We start from the raw sequence: 21585 nt of genomic DNA, 5'->3' as shown, positions 1-21585 counted from the left end.
TGACACTGGCCCCCTTGTTGTCCCTCACACATATGACACTCCATCTCCTGACTCCAGGTAGTTTCACTGGCTCTCCCCCATGCCTGGAATGCTCTCTCTCATCATCTCTCCCTTCTGACTTCCATGGCTTTCTTCAAGTCCCAGCTGAAGTCCCACCTTCTGCAAGAAGCCTTTCCAGTCTTTGGTAATCTCAGTGCCTTCTTTCTAAGCCAACTCTCAATTCATCCTATATATATCTTTTTTACATAGTTGTTTGCATGTTGTCTCTCCTCCAATAGAGCTCCTCTTGAGCAAGAACTTATTCTTTGCCTACCTTTGTAACCCCAGTGCTTAACATGTGCCAACAGAGGCTTAATAAATGCTAGCTGACTGACCATCTTCTAAAGCCTTAATAATGGAAATAATATTGAACATGTTGAAAAAGAAGGAAACATAGAATTCAAACAAAAGAGATTCTGACCAACTCTAACTCCGAAGGAGAATGCATTCCTCTGTTGTTAAGTTTTCTGATAGTTTCCACAAGAGACACAGTAAAGAATCATTTCTAGTCTTGGCTCTATCACACTGGGCAGTTAGAACTAGTCCAGGGGTGGGAAACCTGTGACTTCGAGGCCACATGTGGCCCTCTAGGTCCTCAAGTGCAGACCTTCAACTGAATCTGAATGTCACTTCTGGCTACACGTGAGAATCCAGAGGGTCACATGTGGCCTTGAGGCTGCAGGTTCCCTACCCCTGGTGTTCACTTTTCTGCCAAGGTCCATGTCTTTCCTGATAAGAATGAGATGAGATCTTTATTTCAGACTATTCAAAAAATATAGCTTTCCTGTGAAGTCTGCCTATAAAACATTCTACTTTCATGCGTTGAAAAAAAAACATTCACTGAACGTCCACTGTGTGTGAGGTCCTGCTCCCTTATATTTTATCAGGAAAATGACAGGCATGAAAATAACCAAAGGACAAGGAACTCGTGCTAAATGCCACACAACGGTATTAATCTGAGACGAATTAAGGTGCTAGGGTCAGGACTAGAGCTAACGTGTCTTGAGTCTAAGACCAAAGGCCTAACTTGCTGTGGAGTATCAGGCAAAATTAAGACACCACTAATAGGCCTCAGTGCCCCCATCTCTTAGATGACTGGATCATACCAGATCATGTCAAAGGTCCATCTATAATATCCATATAAAAGTCCATCAAAGGTTCTCAAAAGGTGTGCTATGAATTAACCTTGTAATTAATTGCATATACCTGCATGAATCTCCTAGCTTTTCTCATGGCGTTGCAACCTTTCACGCTCAGTATACACTGACTGGATGTCACCTGAGGGTATGGCACATTAAACTTGAATTTATACTGGGCTTCACTGGCTGGGGTGGGAGTTGACATCATGAAGTCTAGTCTTGCCATCAAGCCCCTCCCCCTCATCTTGGTGATTCTCCTCCTTACCCTAAACTTGTTGTCCCTTGCCCTCCTGCTATGACATAGGACCCCCAAGCCTATGTGGCTCAAACAGACTTCAAAAAAGCAGCCTTGGGAAAGGGGAGTAAAGGCCCCAGGACCCAGGGATCCCTGGGCTGTAAGGGAATGGGCAGCAGGTGAGGTGGTTAGTTCTCTGAAGAGGGAAGGAAATATCTGCCCATACTGCTGCCTAAATACAACCACAGTGGTCCTGTGCTAGTTCTGGCTCCACTTCCCAGCAACTCCATTGGGAAAAGATCCTAGAATTCTATTTCAAATTTGGAGAGGATTGGGATGGAAAAAGGGGAGATCAGAACTTTCTGAAATCACATCCATTTCTACTCAGGTTCTGGGAGGAGTTCCTGGGGTCTCCCATTTGCCTGGGGGTGAAGAGTTCATTTATTCACTACTACCACTTATTAAACCTGTATTATGTGTAAAGAATGGTGCTAGGCCTTGGGGAAGAGTCCTTACCTTTAAGACCAAAGGTCCCTGAGATCGATGGCTGCTCCCCAGTGAACTTCTTAGGCGTTTTTTGTTTCCTTCCTGACTCAAGGGAGAGAAAACAAGAAGACCAAATCTGGTCAAATAACCATAGAGAAAAGGGTTAACGTCTAGTGCCACCCCTCATCTAAGTAGTCTAGGGACCTCTCCCCATCCCAAGGACCATTCTTATCCAGTTATATTAATGCCAGGAATGGTACAGAGAATGGTATAGACTCCAACCCCTCCACTCCTACTGCAAAGGCGGATGTGAAGATAGATGAAGGTATGGGGGCTCTGAGGTGTTCCCCCTTGCTCATCCTGGGCTCTAATCTTACTGTGCTTGGATCGTTCAGGATCCTCTTCTGGGGGTGATACTGGGCCTGTGGGCTCTTTGCTGCCTGTAGCCTTGTTAGAAGGTGAAGCACCGGCATCCGCTGCAGTCATATGGAAGTCCTTATTCTCACATGTGTCTAGGGCACACTCTCCATTTTCTGGGTGCAGATCTGCTTCTTTCTCCAACTTTGCCTGTTTTGGATGGATGGGGCAAGTATCCAAACCCTCAGCAGTCCTGGAAGTCATATACACAGTGACATGGGGGAGTGGGACTGGAGCCTTAAAGCAGCTATCCCACTTATCCATCCCAACCTGTAGCTAAGGTATGGCCTCTCTCCCCATCCAAAGCAGGACCCCAACCCAGCTGAGAAGTTGGGAGAGACAGATACAGACATATCTCTCTGGACCCCATATGTACCTCTTCTTACCACTGCTCCTTCCCACAGTTCTTTGCACTTTGCTCTCTGGCTTGTTCATCGACAACACTTTGCTGGGTGATGCTGATTTGCTGATTGGAATAGGCTTGCTGACAAGGACAGGTTTGCTGGATGGGAAGGGCTTATTGATTTGGATGGGCTTGCTGGGTGGGAAAGGCTTGCTAGGCAGGATAGGTTTGCTTACTTGCACAGGCTTGCTAGGCAGGACGGATTTGCTGACCGGGACCAGCTTAGTGACTGGGACAGGCTTGGTGACTGGGACGGTCTTGGTGACTGGGACGGTCTTAGTGACTGGGACAGGCTTGGTGACTGGGACAGGCTTGGTGACTGGCACAGGCTTGGTGACTGGGGCCGCCTTGGTGACTGAGACTGGTTTGCTGACTGGGACAGGTTTGCTGACTGGGACAGGTTTGCTGACTGGGACCGGCTTGCTGACTTGGACCAGCTTGCTGACTGGGACTGACTTGGCGACTGGGATCGGCTTAGTGATTGGAATCGGCTTGCTGACCGGAACTGGCTTGCTAACCGGAACTGGCTTGCTAACCGGAACTGGTTTAGTGATGGGGACTGGTTTGCTAACTGGGATTGGTTTGGTGACTGGGACTGGCTTAGTGACTGGAACTGGCTTATTGGTCTGTACTGGCTTCCCAGGGGGTGCAGCTTTAGGCAGGGGAAAAGGCCTGCTGGCTGGGACAGGCTGGTCCATGTGATTCCACAGTCTGTGCTTCTCTAGCTGAGTCTTAGAGGTGAAGGCAGCTTCACAGTAGGGGCATGGGTATGTCAGCTTCTCAGAGATGGCACCCTGAAGAAGAAGGAGCAGACAGAGTCACATGTTCCCAGGGATGACAGGATCACAGAAACAGTGCAGGTCCTGTAGATTGTGCTCCCAGTTGGTCTAATGCAGCCCCCAAGTTCCTTCTCCCCAAATCCTGAATAACACATGAGAAGTAGAGAAATACAAGGAAAGTCCCATTCTTTGACCTTTCCTTTCTGCTCCCAACTCCTGTGGCTCTTTTTTGTTCCCCCAGAAAATGAACAAAGCAATAAGACACATGGGCAAAGAAGAACAACAGAAGAACTTGGGCTAAACTTGAAAAGGGCAGAAAAAGAAAGCATGTGAGATACCTGGCACCCCTCTGCTATCATTCATCTCCCACACAGCTCGACACAGAGCCCATACACAGCAGACACATGGGGCACGTTTAGAGAGGTGTTCAACATAATATACATAGAGCCACACACACACACCTGCTATATGCCATCCTGTCCATTTCCATGGCACCAGAGGCAAAAACGCCACCCTGACTACATTCATTTAGTCATTCAGTGAATATTATTCAACACCTAATGTGTGCAGAGCCTTATGCAAGGCACTGAGACACAGAAATGACGAAAACATAATCCCTGCCTTTAGTCTAGTAGAAGAACTAAGACATGGATACATAACTAGAAGACAAGGTACAATGTTAATGTGCTACAAGAGAGTGATACAGGGATTGAAAGGAGGAAGAGACTGAGTCTGGTTAGGGAGATCTGGAAAGACTTCCTAGAGAGGGTGGCCTTGAAGGACAGGTAGAAATCAGACAGATGCTGGCAGTCCGGGAGAAACACTGGGAGCAAAGGCATGGGGAATAGAAAATGGGAGCCTTGAGTGCTCATGTAAAGGCTGGAAAGGGTAAGGAAGAAAGGAAGAGGCAGGATATTTGGTTGTGGGGACAGGGACATCTAAGAAACATCAACAGATTTCTCCAAAGGACTTCAGGATTCCTGAGGGGCTGGAAGGAGGGAAAGAGAAAGAAGAGATTGATTCTGCTTCTAAGAGGAAGAGGCTAACAGCTAGCAAAGACAACAAGGCCAGAAAGCTTCTTAGGCACCATAACTTGGGCCAAGGTGCAGAGATGACTCAAAAATACTGATGTCTTAACCTGGAAGTACTCATTCTAGTAGCTAAATAAGGAATAAGAGAGGTCACAGGGCACCCCTTTCTGGATTCCTGAGGAGGATCAGCAAAAGCAATTCCTGAAGCCAGGCACGGCGACAGGGCAGGAAAGAGAAGGAAGACAGTCGTGGGGATTTTGGGGGAGGAGCAACTAAAGCGATGCCAGAATGGAGGCCTGGAGATGGGGAAGAAAGAGAATGAGGAGCAGTCCTGGGACCAGCCGCAAACAGGGTCTGCTCAATATAGGGGTCGTCCCTGGAAGTGAGATCATGTACCACTGAGAACCACGTCCTCTAGGCCTGGTTGTTACACATACATTTCTGACCTACAGAAACATTTACAATGTATGAAGAAACACAGACTATTTGGAAACATGCAAGCATCCAAAACAAATATATTTTGATTTGTACAATGCACCAACCCCCAACCTCCTGGCAAAAAAAAACAAACCAAAAAACAAAAAAACACCCAAAACAATTCAGACAGACAATGGGCATGCGTGCATGTGTGCATATCCCCCGTAGGTGTAATGCTTCATAAATTTAGAACTGAGATTTTAAGCCCAAAAGTCCTCAAAGCCTCCCTACTTCGTCCCTCCTCCCTCATTTTCATTAGTTTCTCTTCTTATTCTTCCTAAATCCTCAACACCATTTGCTTTGAGAAGACTTATAATATACCTTTTAGCAGGCCCCACTATCCAGCCAATGGTCTTACCCCCTGGCAACGCTGATAATGGTACTTGAGTCCATAAATACTTGGGAATTCCAGCCAGCACCCTGAGTTTGGACACTTCACCCGAGAGTGGGCTTTGAACTCATCCTTCCATTGGTTCATCAAGGAGAGCTGGGGTAGAAAAGAGATGAAATATCCAGAAGTTTAGATTGTGTCTTACTGAAACTTTGCCCCAAGCACGGTGCATGGATTTGCACACAGCAAGCACTTACTGTCTGCTGAATGAAATTAAGTCCAGGTGAGCTTCCACTTTCCCATTTGATAACAGGGACATCAGTTACCTCACATACTTTTCTTCCCTCTTCAAATTTACCCCCAATCAGCCCTTTTCCTTTCTCTTTATTCACATATTTGATTTCTTTATTCATTCTTAGGGGGAACAAGAAAACTAAACCATACTTGACCTACTTCCCTTTCGAGAAAAAATAATGACAGGATGCCCCCTCAACCAGGATGGGGTTCACTAGCCATCCCCCCCACAACCCCAGTCCTCTTCACTGTACCAAATAAGCCCTGGGCAGGTAAGAGGCCATTTTAGGTATGTGGCTCTGCCAAGGCCCCTTGCCTTAGAACCCCAAGGACCTTAACTGGCTAAAACTTCAAAGTCCATTTGGTTTAAAAAGATTTTATTCAGTCATTTCTCAGTTGTGTCTGACTACTCATAACCCCAATTGAGGTTTTTTTGGCAAAGATACTATACTGCCTCACCATTTCCTTCTCCAGCTCATTTTATAGATAAGGAAACTGAGGCAAATAGTGTTAAGTGACTTGTCCAGGGTAACACAGCTAGTAAGTGTCTAAGATCAGATTTGAACTTACAAAAATGAATATTACTGACTCCAGGTACAGCACTCTTATCCACTGTGCTGCCTAGCTGGTTCTTTAAACAGATAACTTAAAAATTAAAAGGAGGCAGCAGGGTACAATGGAAAGCGCACTGTATCTGGAGTCAAAAGTAGTTAGGTTCAAATCCTGCTTCTAATGCTTACTACCTGTGTGACCTTCAGTAAGTCACTTCACTTTCCTAGGCCTTAGTTAATTCATTTGTAAAATGAAAGAGTGACACTAGATGGCTTCTAAGGCTCTTTCCAACTCTAGATCTATGATCCTAATAATAGCTAGCAGTGATAAAGCACTTGAAAATCTGTACAGTACTTCACAAATATTATCTCATTTTATCCTCACAACAACTCTGGGAGTTGGTGCTATTATTATCGCTATTTTATAGACAAGGAAACTGAGGCAGACAAATGATAAGGATAAGTGACTTGTCTAAGGTCATATGGCTAGTAAGTGCCTGAGGCCAGACTGGAATTCCTGCCTCCAAGCTCAGGGTTCTATCCACTCTAGCAGCTATCTTTTCTTAAGGGACACAGATAGCCTCCATTGTTGGGGGATGAAAGAAGGCAGAGGTGTTTTCACTCTGTCTAAAAAGAACCTTGGATTGGCAGCATCCTGGACAGTGGAGGGTCAGACACAGGGTTAGATAAGGCTTGCCAGGGAGCCAGAGCAGTGATAACAGTTTTATGTCAGAAGGGTAAGGGAAGGAAAGAGCAGAGACAGGGTTTCATGTTGGGGAGAAGCTCACAGGAATGTCCCTCAGTGCCTGGTTCTCGACCTTTGGCCGTCCTTTCTTCCTGCCCTCCATCTTGTCACTGGTAGAATTTCCTGTGAATAAAGCAGAGGCAAGGATTGTTGAACCTGGGAATGGAGGAGATGCTCTCTGCCCTCCCTCCACCTCCAACAATGAGAAGTTTCTGCTCAAAACTGAAACAGGGCAATCATGTCCTCAGAAGGGTAGAATTTATTCTCTTAACAATTCCTGTGCACTTTTCTGGTAATGAAACTAATGCCTTGGATCTAAGGTTACTATATTATGATATATGTATCTTAGATGCATCTATTTATTCCCATGTTCTCTCCTCCATCAGAATGTAAGCTTCTTGATGGCAGGGACTATTTTTGTCCTTTTTGTATCTCTAGCACTTAGCACAGTGACTGACATATAATAAGTGCTTATTACCAGTTAAAATATTGAAGGGAATATGGGAAAACAGGTATATTAATACAGAATGGGTGAAGCTGTAAACTGCTCTACACATTCTGGAAAGCATTTTAGAACTGTGTGCCCCCAAAGTCACTAAACTGTGCATAGCCTCTTTGACTCAGCAATACCACTACCAGACCTATACACCAAAGAGACCAAATAAAGAGGAAAAAGAGCCACATAAACAAAAATATTCCTAGCAGTTCTCTTTGTAGCAACAAAGAACTGGAAGCTAAGGAGGTGCCCACTAAGTGGGAATGTCTGAACAAATTATGTTATATGAATGAAATGTAATACCACTATGCCATAATAAATGATGAATCATAAGCTATTCCCTAACAGATAAGTGGTCAAATGATATGAACAAAGTTCTCAAAAGAAGAATTTCAAACTATTAACAACCAAGTGAAAGAATGCTCTGATCACTAATAATAAAAATGTGAATCAAAAACCTTTAAGGCTTTACCTCACACTCAACAAATAGTCAAAGATGAAAAAAAGATGGCAATACTCAATGTTAGAGGTCGTGGGAAAACAGACATACTACTGTACTGTTGTTGGGCCTGTGAATCAGTGTGACCATTTTGGAATTACACAGAATGAATAAAATTTCTATACCTTTTGTCCCAGAGATTCTACTAATAGGTTTATATTCCAAGGAAGTCTTTGACAAGAATTAAAATCCCCATAAACATCAAAATATTTAAAAGCAGCATCATTTGAGGAATAGCTAAATAAATTGTGGTACATAGAATAACACAATGCTTAAAAACAAATATGATAAATACAGAGAAGCATTGAAAGACTTACATGAACTGATGCAGAGTGAAGTAAGCAGAGGCAAGAAAACAATACACACAATGACCTCAGCAACATAAATGGAAGGAACAACAACTGCCAAACAATCAAAAGTGAATGTTGCAAAATTACAAAGAATAAACATAACCCCAAAGAAGAGATGAGAAATCACCCCTCCCAGATACTTCTTTGAACAGGCAGGACAGATGTGGAACATTTCAAACTTTCTTAATATATTAATCAGTTTTACTGATTTTTTTTTCCTTCTTCCTCTTTTTCTTTTTCTTAAAAAAATAACTTGTTATATGGGATGGCTCTAAAGATACTGGATGAAATTATAATGAAATAAAAACAAAATATTAATAAAATACATTTTAATAAAAGAAATAATGAAAGGCACAGAAACAGTGAAATTTGGGAAGACTCATATAAACTGATACAGAGTAAAGCAAACAGAACCAGAACAATTTATACACTAATAACATTGTAAAAACAAACAACTTTGAAACACTTAAGACCTCTGATCACCAAAACAACCAACAATGATTCCAGAGGATGGATGATGAAACATACTACCCTCCTCTTGACAGAGAGGTAATAGACTCAGTATACTGAATTAAACATATTTTTTGGACATGGCCAATATGGGAATTTCTTTTACTTGACTATGCATATTTGTTATAAGTTCTTTTCTTTTTCCTTATTAATATGGAGGAGGGTTAGGAAGGAGAGAAAATAGATTTTTGCTAACTGTATAGCATCTAATTTTAAAAAATACTTTTTGATTGACTGACAGTATATCAGAAGTAGGGAGAACAGCCAGGACAGATCCATATCATCCCATGGTTAACCTAGTTACAAATATTTCTCAATTAACCCATGCTCCTGACAGAAAACTGGTCACAGATACTGTGTGTGTGTGTGTGTGTGTGTGTGTGTGTGTGCGTGTGTGTGTGTTGAGGCTCATACTCTGCTGGGTTTTGCTAAGAATCTGGTACAAAATCTCATATTCTAGCAGAAATGTCTCTGGAATCACCTTGGTCCAACTTGGGTCCAAAAGAACTGGTTTGTCTTTTTATTTTTTGGCTGATTTTCACTTCTGACTAGGTTTCACTTATTCTCTGATCTCACAGACTACAATCTGAAGGGGTCAGTCTCAAAAGTCAGACCTTGCCAGTGGACAGTACACATAGAGATAAATCTACACCCCAACTGTCTAAACGTTAAACAAAACCTTTTTGAGTCAGACTCCCAGGCTTTGAGTGGAGGTTCCAGGACACTGTAGAAGCCTAGCCTGGCTCCAGCAAACCACACTCCTAGCTGTTCCTGAGGAAACAGTACAGAAGTCTGTCAATGATCAAAGTATTCTTACCAAGTTTAGGAGGCTCATGGGAGGCAGGGAGCTGACTTTCTATCCTCTCTCCATCCTTCCCCAAACCACCCTTACTTGGTCCTGCAAGCCGTCGGCTTCCTCCATATGGGTCACCCATCTCTGCAAGTCAAGTACAGATGGGTAAGAAAATTCATCAAGCCTATAAGGAAATATGTAGGGGTGGGTGGGGCAGGGGAAGACAGAGGTACAGGGAATAGGAAGATTAGGGGAGGGGAAGGCAGAACTGGGGAGAACTTAAGTACCGGGGAGAGGAATGAGAGGGAGCAGGATCAGCAGAATTAACTACAGTAGTTATCCTGTCTTAAATAAACTTTATATATATTGTACAAATGCAGCTTTTAAATACTTTATCAAGTCATCATTTGCTTTATAAATGAGATTTACCATAGCATTTCTTTGATTAATGAATTCTTTCACACATAGACTTATACATGCTATGTAAAGCAAGGCTCACATGCTGCACCCCATCCCCTCTGCCTCCCCCCAAGTTAGCTTCATTTCTAGGCATGGCCAAGAATTCTTTATTTTCTATTTATAACAAATGCTTCTAAAGAAAAAGCTTTCCCTTAGGACTCCCCAGTCACATTGGAGTGGAGGCAACAAGATGAACCTCTGATAACTTCTGTAACCATCTTACACCCTCACCCCCCCCCCCCCCCGCCCCGCATCAATTCTAGCCTTGATGACTGGAAGTGTCTATTGACTAGTGTCAACATGCACAAAAAGATATCAAATACCGGGGCAAAGGACATCATCTGCTAGAGTGGAACAAGAGGAGGAGAACCCAGATGAGGGCTCCTGACATGAACAGAGACAACTAATAGTGAGGTAATCCTTTTTTTATCTGTTCATCTAGGTGCACAGGTGGGGAACCTTTGGCCTCAAAGCCACATGTGGCCCTCTAGGTCCTCAAGTGCAGCCTTTGGACTGAATCCAAACTTCACTGAACAAATCCCTTTAATAAAATGATTTGTTCTCACTGAACAAATCCCTTTAATAATATGATTTGTTCTATGAAGTTTGGACTTAGTCAAAAGGCCTAACCCAAGGACCTACAGAGCCATGTGTGGCCTCAAGGTTGCAAGTTCCCCACCCCTGAAGAGTAAAGCCTGTCATCCTCCAAAATGCTGAGCCCTCAAGAATGGTGTCTGTCCTGCAGGTTTCATCAGCCACTTTAGGGCTCAGGCCAATGGTTGATGCTCGAGCAAACTTCCTAAGCAGGCAGATAAGGCTAGGGTAAGGAGGATATGAAAACAGCCTTCTCTCCCCAGGCAAAATTAAGAAACCTTGATAAGGGGCTCCATGGAAAATATTCTCTGAGACATAGATAACAGGAGCAGGAGATGAGAAGGAAATATACTGCATATGCCAAGCCAAAGACCTCCATTAGCCAACATCCTCATGGATCTATAAGCTGATCAGTCTAGATTTTCCCTATATATTCTTTCCTGCTGAGGTAGGACTGTCTTCTTACAGAATCCTAAATGTTGCAAGGATCTCAAAAACTATCTACAGCAGCTCACACCTGAATAAGAATTTCTTCCACACCATGCCCAAATCAGGAACCATCCACTTCCCAAGGCAGTCTATTCTATTGGACAGCTATAATATTTTAGGAAGTAAACTTTTATATCAAACCTAAACTTACCTCTTTGAAATATCTAGACATTGTTCCTAGTTCTGTCCTATGAGGTTTCCCATCAAAAATTAAAATCATATAGAAGAAGTGGAGAAAGATGATCAAGGAATTTCACTATCTGGCCATGGAGCAGAGTCAAACCAAGTTGGGATTTAAGGATCAAATAGGTAATTGTCAGATTTAGGAAGGCAGGAGAAACCAAAGGCAAAGGCAAGAGTTGAGGATTCCTATAAACTGGCTCAATGAAGCATCAAAAAATGTGCTGAATCAAGCAACTAGAATTTAAGTGCATATAGTGTTCTAGGCATTGTGCTGGGAGCTGAGGAGAAAAAGACAAAAATAAAATGGTCTCTATCCTCAAGGGCTTATATTCTATCACAAAAGAAGGGTACATATCTAAGTATAAACAAAAGAAATACCAGGTAATTGATAGGGGAAGGGAGATCTCCCTTGCAGCAAGGGAGATAAGGAAAGACTTCACATAGGAGGTAATATCTGAAATGAATTTGGAAGGAAACTAGGGATTCTAAGATTTGGAGGTGAGGAAGGAGAGAATTCCAGGCACAAAGGTCAACAAATGTAGGGGCACAAAGGTGGGAGATAAAGATCATGTTAGAGGAAAAATAAGAGATCATTCTGACAGAAAACACATGAAGGGGTGTAATATATAAAAAAGCTAAACAGATAGGATGGGGTTAGATTGTTTTTTCTCTCTTCCTCTCTCACAAAAATGCTACTTATGAACAAATATTTATAAACTGCCTACCATGAATCAGGCACTATGGTGGGTGCTCAGGATAGGAACTGGATCTATGATTTCATTCATACAGAATGAAACACACATACACACACATCCCCTTCTCTAAAACTTTAAACTTACAGAAGTGCCCAAGGCAGTTAAGCACTTGGCCCAGCATCATATATCCAATATATGTCAGAGATAAAGACTTAAATCCAGTCTTCCTGGAGTGTAGCCCAACTCTACCCACTATGCTATGGCATGCTATCATGCTGAGAATTTTTTAAAAAGCCCCTGACCTCAAGGACCTTATATTCTATTAGGGAAAACAACAAATATAACATTATATGTATATATGTATATATACACACACAATATATATACTGACAGTTCTCATTTGATATAAATGGACCACTCCACAGACTTCTACAGAAAACAAATTTGCCTGAAGATACGAGGAAAGGAGGGGAAGGAGGCAAGAAGGAGGCAGGCACATGGTTCAAGGATACATGGCGGGGGCCAGAGACAGAATCAAGAGCAGGAAAAGGAACAGAGGTAAGAGCCCGGCCTAAATGTTGTTCAACAGAGCAACAAGGGGCCTGAGGCAGAGCGCAGGAGATGCCCCTCAGCAGACTGAGACAAAGTTTTCTTCTCTCCTACCAGACTCAAGGTCTCAAGCCAAGTCGCCATCCTGTCGGTTCATCAGTCTCTCCACACATCCTTTCTTCTGCTTTCACTTGGAGGGTTTTTGGTTTGTTTGGTGTTAGGATATTTGGTTAGGTTTTTAGGCTTTGTTTTGTTTTTTTTCATGGGGCAGTGGGAAGCTACTGAGCACCAAGTGGAGGGACAGGAGGAGGGAAAGAGAAAGAGAGAGAGAGGAAAAAAGAAAGAGAGAGACAAAGAGAAAGAGAGAGAGAGAGGGAGACAGAGGGAGGGAGAGGGAGATAGAGAAACAGAGACACTAGCAAATAAATACGAAGTAATTTCAGGGGAGAAGGAAGGTACTAACAATTGAGAATCTCCAGAAAGCCTCCAGATAGGAGGTGGTACTGAAACTCAACAGAAAAGGGAATCAAGGATTCTATGAGGCAGACCTGAGAAGGCAGTACATTCCATGCCTATGGTTGGGAGATCAAATGTTAAGTGTAAGGAACTGCAAGAAAGATAGTTTGGCTGGACCACAGAGTGCCTAAAGGGAAGTGATACAGGGCTTAGCCTAGAAAGGTAGAGGGGAGTCTGTGAAGGGTTTTAAATGCCCAACAAAAGAGTTTCGTATTGCTCAGAAAATGTCCTGTGGCCAATGGCTGGTGAATTCATACACCTGGGTTTGAAATACCCCCAGAAGGCATCCTCCCTCTACTTCTGTCCCGGGAAGGTATTTAATGCACTTTAAACTGTGAAAGAATATTCCCAGACTACAGATAACTGCTTCTCTGACAAGTTCTTTCCTCTCCTTTCTCTATTATCTCACTCCTTTCTGGCTTCCTAGAAACATATCCAGAGAGATAGATAGACACACATACATACATTTCTACATCTAGATATCTCCTCTTCACCCTACCATCCCCTCAAGCTTCTTTCCTTTCACAGCCAAATTCCTTGGGGGAAATAGCTGTCTAAATTACCTACATTTTTTTCACCTTTTACTCACTATTTTCAACCCCTTACAATACAGCTTCTGATACCAACACTTGTATGATACTTTTCTCTCCAATGTCACCAATGGTCTCTTTATTATTAATCCTAAGGACATCTTCAAAGTTTATTCTCCTTGACCTCCCTTCAACATTCAACACTGCAGGCCAACCTTTCCTCCTATATATACTCTTCTCCCTCCGTTTTTAGGACATTGCTTTCTCCTATTTATTTTCCTCCCTGTCTGTCTGCTGCTACACAGTTTCTTCTGCAAAATTCCCATGTCTGATCCTCTTTGTGGGGGTGCATCCCAGGGCTCTAAACAGGGCACACTCTTCTCTTATGTGTATACTCTTTCTCTTAGTGATCTCATCAGCTCCCATGGGTTTAATTATCATCTCTATGTAGATGACTTCCAAATGTACACAGTCCAGCCTTCATCTCTCTTTAAGTCTCACATCTCCAACTGCCAGCTGGACCTAAGCATCTCAAAACTGAAATGTTGAAAACTGAATTCATTGTCCTTCCCCTTAAACTCACCTTTCTTCCTAACAGATATTTCTGTCAGAGTTTCTATTCATCCAGGTTTGGAACCTCAGAGTCATCCTCAATTTTTAATTCTTTCTTACTCCCCATCCCCACTTGGTTGACAGTTCCTTCAAATACATGTCTATAACATTTATAACACTTGTTCTTTCTCCCTACTCACACAACCTACCCTATTTCAGGCCCTCATTGTCTCTGGTCTAGACTACTTCACATTGGTCCCCCTGCACAAAGCCTCTCCCTGATCCAGTCTACCCTCTAAACAGCTGCCAAATTGATATTCTAGAGCCAATTTTTTTGTCTCTATCTCTTTATGCTCTTAAAAATTACTAAGAATTCTCCCCCAAGGTCTTTTATGGGTTATATCTATTGATAATTATCCTATTAGAAATTAAAACATTTTAGTATTATTATGAAAAATAGTTTTGATCGCAAAGACCTCCCTTTACAAAGGGTCTTAAAGATCCCCAAGGGGCCTCAGATCACATTTTGATAACTACTGCTCAAAGCACTGGTCTGATCATATCACCCCTCTGCTGAAGAATTTTCAATTGCTCTCAGCTGCCTTTAAAATAAAATACACACATATGTTTGGTATTTAAAGCCCTTTACAGTTTAGTTCTAACTAATCTTCCCAGACTGATTGCATATGATTCTTCATTGCACCTTCTTTGTTCCAGCCAACCTGACCTATTTGATGTTCTCCATATATGACATCCTATCTCCTGCCTCTTAGAAGACTTCCCAAACTAAGAACATTCTCCCTCCTTGCTCCTCCTCTTCTTGGTATGCCAAGGTTCTTTCAAAGTTCTGCTCAAGGACAACCTCCTATGGGAGGCATTTCCCATTTCTTCCACTCATTACTGTGCCCCAGTCATCTATACTGATTTATGAATATGTTGAATCCCCCCAGTGGAGTGTAGACTTCTTAAGGGCAAGAGACATTCCTTTTGTCATTTTATTCCCCTGTGCCCAACAACATATCTCGCAAACAGCAGGCATTTAATAAATGTTGAATTGAAACTAACCTAAGTCCTGAATGCTGAACCAGTTATTATTTGCTACACTAAATTTCTGAGTACACGTTACCCTCCCCAAACCTGGGAAGCAACTTTCCTTTCAGCTAGGCCAGATTTACTCAATTCTCCCAAAACGTTATGGGATAGGTAAATCAGGAGTTCTTAACCTTTTTTGCATCATGGAAACCTAGTAAAGCCTATGGACTCCTTCACAGACTGCTATTTTTAAGCGTCAAATTAAATACATTGAATTACAAAGCAAACCAGTTCTATTGAAACATAGTTGTCAATATATGTGCATATATACATTTTTTTAAAAAATTAATTATTTAGACTAATAGACCCCAGGGTAAGAACTCCTGAACTAGATGATCTCCCAGGTCTCTTCCAACTCTAACATCCATAACTTAATTCAATTTATATCTCACCTGTCTTTTCTCAAACTTATCTACTTCATACTTTGGCAGTCTAATTTTCACTCAGAAAAACACTTCTCACCATACATTCCTCAAAGCTATTAGACCTGTTCCCTTCTCCCAGCTCAGCCTCTTTCCTCCTTCCCCCAAAGGACTCAGCCCAAGTAAGAATATAACAAAGGAATAAAGAAACAAAGTAATTACCAGGACAAACCCAGGAAAAGCTTTTGTCTTTGGAGAACCAACCTCTTTCACTTCGCAAATCTACAGGTACAGACAGTACAACATGAAGATTGGAGCACAGGCTAGGTATTACACTTATTCATTTCCAAATCCCCTTGTTCAAGGCCCAAATTTTTAGAGGCTCTATTTTCTCTAAATGACTTCTCAGAAGGTAGAGACAAATTTACTGAGTTTCCCTCTCTCCTGCTGACCCCTCTGACGATTACAACTTCAGGTCAGGTAACTACCTTCTAGAAAGAGGCTCAGGCCAAAGCCAGGTATGGATGATTATAATTTTTACTGCAGACTTCAAAGACAGAAGCTTAAAGGGAAACGTGTTTGTGTTTTTGTATGTTGAAAGGCAGATGACCCCATCTAGTCAAGAGGCCAAGCTTCAGATCTGTATATATGTTCTTCATTCCCTGTCAAGGGGGGGCATCAAAGGAACAGAAACCTGCTAAGGAAAGTTGTCACTGCTGCGTTAATTCAATGATACCTGCTGTTTTTTTCTTCTCTATTTCTCACACCCCACCCCACCTCCATATGAAACCAATATGAATCAACCCAGAAGGCACTGGTGGTATCACAGAAAGTGCACTGGCCTGGATTCAAATCCTGCCTCTGACCCATACTGGCCAAATGACCACAGACTAAAACTCTCAAGGTCTTAATTTCTTTAACTGTAAAATGGGAATAACTGGAGTACCTACTTCACAGGGTGAGGATCAGATGAGATTAATACACATAAAGTATTATGCAAATCATAAACCTATATAAACATAAGCTATCGTTATTATAAACTGAGTAGGAGTTCTGCCTTGGATTGGTTTAGGAAGGCCAACCATACAATCTCAGGACTAGGGAAGACCCAAGAATTCAGGATTAGACACAAGAAGACTGCAGGACTCACACAGTAACATCATAGGGGTGGGAGAGATTTTCTACATTCACCCACTTCATTAGGGTAGAGACAGCCCTCTGTCCCTTTGCATCTCCCCTCCAAAAGTCCATTTCACAGGGAACTGGGAAAAGAGGAACATTTGCACCCAAAGAAAAAAATCCCATCAAAATTCGTAACAAATATATCCTCTTAATAAAAAAAATTCACAACCCAGGAAACTCACATAACCAAACAAAGGCAGAGCAACCCAGAACACCATTTCATGGAAACAAACCAAGAGCAGGAAGTTTTACTTCAGTCCTAGGGTCACAGCAAAGAGAAATGGCTCAAGAAAGCTTGAAGGGGGAAAAAAAGATGGCCAGCCACGATGTTTTGTGGAGAATCTGGAAACATCCGAGGGGGCAGAGCTGAGTGGGGGGATTGGGAAGGTGAAGGGAGATGGGCCATCGGGAATAGGCAAAGTTGGGGCCTGGGGTGGGGTAGGAGGGTCAGGCAGGACTGGGGTGGTGTGTAGGGAAGCGATTGGCCAACTCCAGCAAAGAGGATCAATGTCTCCCGATATTCATGGCCATCACAATTCCACCAGATCCTCCCCTTCTCCTACCTAGCGTTGGTCGGATTTCATTTTTCTAACCGAGAGCGCAGCGGCCTCCCAACCCCAACCCTGCGGGGGGCCACAGTGAGCAGGTCCCACACCCACCTGTCACCTGCCTGACCCTCCCCCTCCGCCCTGTGAGTGGCCTCCTAGCACTGGGGGGAAAGCGGCCAGGAAGGTGGAGGAAGTGGGGTGCACGGGGGGGCCTGATCGTCTTCCCCAATAAGCCCCCCACCCATGCCCCGCGCCCCTCACCCCGCCCCGGCCGGCCTGTCCCGTCTAGTCCTGTCCTGTCCCGCGCTGGCGGGCGGTGAGCCGGAAGGGGCCGGATTACAGGGAGGCCGGGCCGGACAGACCGGGCCGAGCCGGAGGGGGAGGGGGGACAGCTCCAAACTCGGGGAGGGAGGGGGGGCGCAAAGCAAGCCGAAGGCAGCGAAGCAAAATGGCGACTTTTTCTGTAGGAGGAGAAGGAAGGAAAACAGCGCGAAGGCGCGGGAGGCCGAGCGAGCGGCCGCACCCCCGGCCGGGGGTCTGCAGCGCCCCCCGGCCCCCCTGGCCCCGGGCGGCCCCGCCCCCCGGCCTGTGCTGGCTCCGGGGCCTGGGGGCAAGGGGGCGCGGGGCCCGGGCGGGGCGCGGAGGGCTGCCCGGAGGGGGAGGCCCCGGGGGGCTGGGGCCGGGGCCGGGGCCGGGGGCGGGCGGGCAGGCAGGCGGGCGCGCTTACCTCCGGCCCGGCTCGGCTGGGCTCGGCGCGGCGCGGCGCGGCGCGGCTCGGCACGGCTCCCCCGGGCCGGCGCAGGCTGCGCGCCGCGCTGGGCTCATGCGCGCTCCCTCCCCCTCCTACCTTTGACAGTTTTACAGTCCGGGGGGGGTGGGGCGGGGGGACGGGGGAAGCAACTTGCAACTCTCGCGTTATTCTTGCAGCCCCGCACAGTCTCCCAGGGAAATGGGGATCGACTACGGGGCTGGGGGAGGCCTCAGCCCCAGGCTACTGTTTCGCCCCCATCCGCGGAGCGCACGCGGACTCCTCAGTCTGGGCTCCGGGAACTCCAGGGTCCGTCCCTCTTGACCTGGCCGAGGAGGCCAGCTTGTGCCCCCATCCTCCCATCAGTCAAGGGGAGATCGATACCGCCCTGGGTGCGGGAGAAAATGCAATTGCCCCCCTTAAACCTTCCCGAAGGGTGGGGACGAGGTGGCCTGCTGTTAGATAGAGGGTGACCAGGCCAGCACCAGCGGGAGCCTCCTCCTTGCGGTCCAAGCCTCGTTTGTCTAACAAACCCTCCGAAACTCCGAGCCTCGGTGGAAGAGCAGACCTCTGTCCAGGTTGGGGCAGTTTGAGGTCACTCGGGAACCTGAGGACTCCTAGGGATCTGGGGTCCATTGCCCCGGGCCCCGCTGGGCTCAGGATTGTGAAAGCCATAGCAGGAGCTGACAGAAAAGGACTCAGACATTTGAGCTTCCAGTCCAGTGGTGTAGACCCCTCAAATACATTCTGCAGAGGAAAGGGGGAGAACCCATTTGGGGGAAGAGTGTCTACTAGAAGGGGGTGTCTCGGTTGGACACTCAAATTTCCCCGTTGATTGGCCATCTCTGCCTTTTTATCGTGGGATCATAGATCTAGAGCAGGAAGCCATCTCCAAAGCCATCTAGTCCAACTCTTTCACATCAGAGAGGAATAAACAGATCCAGGGAATTTAAAGGTTATAGACAAAATCATAAGCAGTATTTGAAAACAGAGACCTAGTTGAGAGATGGTATAGAGAAAGAAAAAGTTTAGCAAAAATGGATATGCTGGGTGAGAGTGAGAAATCAAAGATAATACTGAGGTTGCAAATCTGGATATCTGGGAGTATGGTGGTACCGTCAACAGAGTTAGGTCAGTTTGGGAAATGGGTAATGATGGGTGTGGGGGTTGAGAAGAGTTTTGTTTTGGAAGTTGCCCTTGGTTTAAGATGTTTATGGGGCATGCACATGGAAATGTCTTTTAGGCACTTGGTAATTTATGAATAGAGTTCCCTAGAGAGAGGAGGCCTGGATGTATAGATTTGAGAATTGTCAGCACAGATAATCATTAAACCCATGTAAACTGATGAGATCACCAAGAGTTCAGAAAGAGAAAAGGAGAGGGTCCAGAACAATCTTGGGATACACCCAATGTTAGTGGATGGGATGTGGATGATGATCTAGCAAAGGAGGCTGAGAGAGGTGAAAGAATTTGGAAGAGGATGATCACATGTCAAATGCTGCAAAGAGATTGCAAAGGATATAGAGTGAGAAAAGATCATTAGAGTAAGCAATAAGAGATCATTGGTAACTTTGGACAGCTCAGTTTCAGTTGAATGATGAAGTAGTGTGCCAGATTATAAAGGGTTGAAATGAGAATAGAAGAAGAAATGGAGGCATTGAGTATAGATGGCTTTTTTTAGGGGGAGGGGTGGAATTTGCCTTAAAAATGGAGAAATATATGATGATCTCATCAGATCTTCTTAAACTTCCCTGTGAGATCAGCAGAGCAGGAATAATTATCCCCATTTTACATATGAGAAAAATGAAGTCCAGAGATGCTAAGTGACTTGCTCATAGTCATAAAGCCAATTAATTTCAGAAGCAGGAATATACTTGTGTTCTCCTTACTCCTAATTTGGTGCTTTTTCTATTACACTACAGGGCTACCTTCTCTGTGAGCTAACACTTTCTACCCACACCACTGACTGCAGATATAACTAAAGTTGGCCTCCTGGAGCTTTGTCCTAGACTTGAACAATGGAGGGATTGGAGTGCAGGAGGACAGGCTTCCCCCAAGTATAGCTGGGCCATCCCAAGTGACACACCCAGGGTGATATTGTCTTTGTCCCGGGGAGCTGTCTCCCTTTAGGCTACCGTACTCATCTCCTGCTGTCTCCTACTTTCTACTGTCCTCCCTTCCCATACTCTCCCTTGGAGGGTAGGATGGGGAGGATCACATCAGATCTCTGGTTTGACCACTAAAGAGATAGCCATCTCTTTTCTCAGCTCAACTGTTGTCTACATAGTCAGAAACCTTAGTTATCCATCTCACATGCTTCATGAACTAAAGCATTGACATTCCCCTAATTTTCCTATAAAAAATAAGAGTCTGTCTGTACCTCCTGTTCCCTTGGGTCCTGTGTCCCTAGGTCTCTTCCTCTCAACTAAATTTGCCTTAGGGTGTTGTTTTTGGGGAAGAAAAGTGTGTCCCAAAATATCTTCCAGAAAATAAATACCCCATGGAGTCAGTCAGTCAACAAGCATTTATTGAGTGCTTACTACGTGCCAGTCATCATGCTAAACAATGATGGAGATACTAAGAAAAGTAAGATTAGTTCCTACCCTCAAGGAGTTTACGTTACAAGGGCAGAGACAATGTAAGTAAGTGGTTTCATACAAAATATATAGAGTATCTGAAAGGTTATCAGAGAGAGAGAGAGAGCGCGCAGCAGCAGCTCGGGAGGGGAGGGAGGGCAGAGATTAAGAAACACCAGCTACAGAAGATCTGATCTGAGTCTTGAAGAAAGCCAGGGAAACGAAAAGGTGGAGGTGAAAGGGAAGAGCATCTAACAATGGAGAACAACCAGTGCAAACACATTAAGATGGAAGATAGAATGTTGTATGGTAGGCCAATGGAGCTAGATCATCGAATTTGTGGAAGGGGTGAAGTATGAGACTCTTTCCTCACTGGTGGGGATCTATGCCCTGCACCTGTTTGAGGGGTAAGGAAGAGTTGTTGAGAGTAGAAGAAAAGAGAGATAAGATCAATTGAATCTTTTCAGGATTTTGGTTTCCAGCTTTGAGAGAGCAATCATTCTTCAGGTTGCTGAGGGGAGAGAAAGACTGGAAAAAAGCTGACATGAGAGGAGCTGGTAGCTTCACTAGAGATTTCAGGGGAATTTCCTCATGGGTGAGATCTGTGACTCTCTGCAGTTAGTTGAGCTGATTTACCTTAGTCATAGTGGGAAAGTTCCTTTGTTCTATATTGTCTCATACGTAACTTTCTTTCATTTCTATTTTCCTTTCAACTTATATAACTAGGTTTCTTTGTTATTTGCTATGTTTGTACTCGTTGTAGAATTGGTGTTTGGTGGGAAGGGGGTCAAGCCTTGTGTATAAAGCTTGGAGGCTCCTTTCCCCATTAATGAATAGCAATCAGTTTAGCTTAAAGTTACTTCTCTTAGACCAACAATATTTAAGGGAGCAGATTGTGTGTGTGTGTGTGTGTGTGTGTGTGTGTGTGTGTACCA

General features: G+C 44.4%; 1 protein-coding gene across 5 annotated transcripts in view; it reads right to left on the bottom strand.

The window, feature by feature from the left end:
- The window catches only part of LOC140519813 (uridine-cytidine kinase-like 1), a 76581-nt gene extending 58448 nt beyond the window's left edge, over positions 1-18133 (bottom strand). For 2 of the 5 annotated variants that reach the window (XM_072633242.1, XM_072633240.1), the window contains exons 1-7: positions 18054-18133; positions 9600-9719; positions 6971-7050; positions 5365-5493; positions 2693-3513; positions 2277-2509; positions 1930-2001 (exon numbers count right to left, since the gene is read on the bottom strand). In XM_072633242.1, coding sequence (XP_072489343.1) covers positions 1930-2001; positions 2277-2509; positions 2693-3513; positions 5365-5493; positions 6971-7050; positions 9600-9717 — 1453 coding nt within the window. In that variant the 5' untranslated portion in view covers positions 9718-9719; positions 18054-18133. Of the gene's footprint in view, positions 1-1929; positions 2006-2276; positions 2510-2692; positions 3514-5364; positions 5494-6970; positions 7051-8239; positions 9567-9599; positions 9720-17587; positions 17665-18053 lie in introns of those variants that run through there. The other 3 variants (XM_072633241.1, XM_072633243.1, XM_072633244.1) reach the window with 3 other exon arrangements.
- Positions 18134-21585: the final 3452 nt, after the last annotated feature.

The sequence above is a fragment of the Notamacropus eugenii genome, chromosome 1, assembly GCF_028372415.1.
Source record: "Notamacropus eugenii isolate mMacEug1 chromosome 1, mMacEug1.pri_v2, whole genome shotgun sequence".
NCBI lineage: Eukaryota > Metazoa > Chordata > Mammalia > Diprotodontia > Macropodidae > Notamacropus > Notamacropus eugenii.
The sequence above is the reverse complement of the archived record's forward strand: the minus strand, read 5'-3'. Positions and strand labels throughout refer to the sequence as shown.